The following is a 3,034-nucleotide window of genomic DNA, read 5'->3' on the forward strand; positions in this document are numbered from 1 at the left end:
TTCCCCTGTGTCAGGGATGCCTGCCACATCCTCGCCCTCATGCTGGCTGGCTCCCTGCACCCAGGCGCAGCGGGTGCCGGGAGGGCCCCCCGCTTGCTGGAAACGTTTCGCTGGCCCACAGGCAGCAATTAACAGCCCTCTGCCGCCACAGACCTGGAGCACCTGCGGTACTGATTAGCATCATTCAGGCTCCATGTGTTTCCCACTCCCCTCCTCCTCTGGGATTTCTGCTGCCTGCGAACAAACATGTGTCCCTGCGCTTCCTGCACGGTGGGCTTTGCAGAGAGCAATTCTAGCCCCAAACTGACCATCGCTGGGGTCTTATTTTCCTCTCAGCAGGCTTTTATCTGCAGCATGATGAGAGGTTCTTCCTTCCTTTTATTTATCTATTCAAAGCAATCATAATTATTGTGGGGAACTGTACTCTCTCCTTTGTTTTGTGAGAACCCCTGACCCTGGCTCACGTGGAACATTCCCTGCAGTTTAATTTCCCAGGGTCTGACAAAACACCAGGTAGCTACGTTTTCATTACATCTACAGCGAGAGATTATGCCATGGCCTGATAGAATCAAGCCTTTTTTCCCCCCTCCAAAGCTAATCCTGTGTTGCCTGACCAATTGCTTTGGGTAGCAGTTGCCAGTTCAAAGACCCCCCATCCCCACTGTACCATGCCCCTGGCTGTGCCAGCATGACTTTTGGGGGCTGCGTGGTGAACTGGATCGGAAAGCTGATCTACGTTAAAAATAACCCCGACCAAAGAAAAAGGTTATATTTAACTCCAGTCATTTTCCTGGGTCTGGTTCACTGCACAGACCCCCAAGCGGCAGCACTGTTACACTGATGGGGTGGACAGGAGATGAGGGTGAAAGAGCCGTTTGAGCCAAGAGAGCTGCAGTTTGATAAGCATTTCTTCAAGCAGCCGAAATTGTGACTTCCATTTCCAGCTGACCCCCTCCTAGCTCAGCTCTGTGCTGCATCAGTCACTCTTCTCTCCCTCCACGCTATCTCAACCCTCATGAGTTTGCAGCCTCACGTTTTCCCCTTGGCTGAATTTCTGTCATTTCCCTTTGTAAGCCGGTTCTTCTAGCCCTCTCATCCTTCTTCAACTTTTCTTTGAACTGACTCGAATGTGCCAGCACTTTCATTGAAGTGGAATTCCCCAGACTGAGCGCAGATTTCCATATGCAGCTGCACAGGAGTCTGTGGCGAGGCCGGTTACCTCTGCGATCCAGAGGGCAGCACCTCCCTCCTCGCCATAGAAACCCTGAGTGTCAGCCTGCCTTTGACGGGCATTACCACCCATCTCTCTTTCAGCAAAAGCACTTTCAAACGACTCCTTCCCACTGAATAGCGATGCTGCGGTTTATTTTTTCCCCCAGGAGGCATCTGCTCTCGCCTCCCTCCATCATCCTCCCCCTCGCACCCCCCCTCACCTCCTGCTTGATTGGTTTGATGGGCTGATGGTCAGACATCCACCTGGGAGAAAACTCTGTCCGCTGCAGACGCTTCTCCTGAAACAGGGTTGAGAATTGAGGGAAGGAAAAAGAGAGTGGAGGAAATTAGGGCACAATGGTGATACTGGCAGGAGAAACTCTGGGGGCTAGAAGTGACCATGACATCCCTATTAGCTTTACAAGGGTAGCAAACAAGCTCACTGAACGCAATCAAAGAACATCGCGCTGACTGCAGAGCCATTTTACGAAGCCATCTAGCTGAAGGATCTCATCGCGATTCTGTCCCACCTGAAAACGTTCAGTCGACGGACAATACTCTTTGGAGCTTCGGGGCTCTGACATACCAGCTCAAGCAGAGAGCTGAAGCAGCCACTGCTCCTTCAGCAGAGCCAGCTGAGAAACGGCAGTAAAAGTGGAATCACAGGCAGTTTGAATAGAAAAGCTAGGCTGTAAATTGCAGCAGATCAAAAGCAGACAGAGATTCCCTACTAGCAGAAAAGGGACGGAGAACACGGCTGAAGACAGTAACCCCTTCAGCCATCCTACCTACGCTGCTGTGCAGTCATGTACCAGATCCTTAAGTACTGACTCTAGCCCTGCTACTCAGTGCGGGAGAGCCGTTCTCCCCGTACACAGGCTAAACAGCCCCCACATCCACGACACTTTCAGGCTGAAGGCGGCGAGGCAGCAGAACAGGGTGAAAGGCTGCTTGGATTTTTGCTCTCCTTCAATCAGCAAACGTCCATGCTCTTGGAAGCAGTCAAAGAGAGGTAAACAGGATGTCATGTCTCCTCACCTTCTGTGCAATCATGTTGCAGATCTCCGGCAGGAAGTCTTCACTCAAGAGTTTGTAGAGCTGCCGCTCTCTAAGGGAAGTCCTCTCTCTGAAGCTCTCCGTGACCTGCCTCCACTCCTCTTCCGTCTGACACAGCAGCCACCATGTCCCACGGCCAGGCCCTTGGGACCCTTCAACAACATGAAAGGATGTTACCTCTACAGCAGTTATGACTAACAACTTTTATTTATCCCTTCTCCTCTCCTTAGGGCTCAGGAAGAGCAAAAGATACTGCCAGTGGCCACTGTTGTGGGAAACATGCTCTTTGCTATAGACCCAAAGCTCTCTTCCTCCAACAGAAGCACTGCTACCTCCCCTGGTGACACTGAAAGTGATGCCAAGACGCAGAGGAAGTACACAGGTGAAGATGTAATGGTGACACTTTGCAACACTAGTGTGACCTCCTTGTAGCAAGCCTCCATTCCAGTTATGATGGACCAGAAAAAAGGATTACATTTGTTTTCTGTAATGGAGGCTGTCAGCCAGAGCAGGACATATGGTAACGGTAATGACTGACTTAGTCTGGCAGCAGAATAAAACCATCAAAAATTAACATTATTTGAAATAAGCCTTTTTTCCTTTTTTTTTTTTTAGCACTCTAAACCTTTGCTGTGGTGAATAAAGCCTCCCATTCTCCCAAACGAAACATTTTGTTTGCAGGCACTTAAAAGAACAGAAGAGGAAGTAAAGGATGGGGTTCATCAGGCTGACAGATGAGGGGAAAGTTCCAAAAGTTCACATCTCA

General features: G+C 50.1%; 1 protein-coding gene across 1 annotated transcript in view; it reads right to left on the reverse strand.

Annotated features, from left to right (window-relative positions):
* The window catches only part of CECR2 (cat eye syndrome chromosome region, candidate 2), a 44,380-nt gene that overhangs the window by 17,401 nt on the left and 23,945 nt on the right, over positions 1-3,034 (reverse strand). The window contains exons 6-7 of the mRNA XM_010145349.1: positions 2,251-2,420; positions 1,434-1,511 (exon numbers count right to left, since the gene is read on the reverse strand). Coding sequence (XP_010143651.1) covers positions 1,434-1,511; positions 2,251-2,420 — 248 coding nt within the window. The remainder of the gene's footprint in view (positions 1-1,433; positions 1,512-2,250; positions 2,421-3,034) is intronic.

This window comes from Buceros rhinoceros, unplaced genomic scaffold (assembly GCF_000710305.1).
Source record: "Buceros rhinoceros silvestris isolate BGI_N320 unplaced genomic scaffold, ASM71030v1 scaffold22720, whole genome shotgun sequence".
Lineage (NCBI taxonomy): Eukaryota > Metazoa > Chordata > Aves > Bucerotiformes > Bucerotidae > Buceros > Buceros rhinoceros.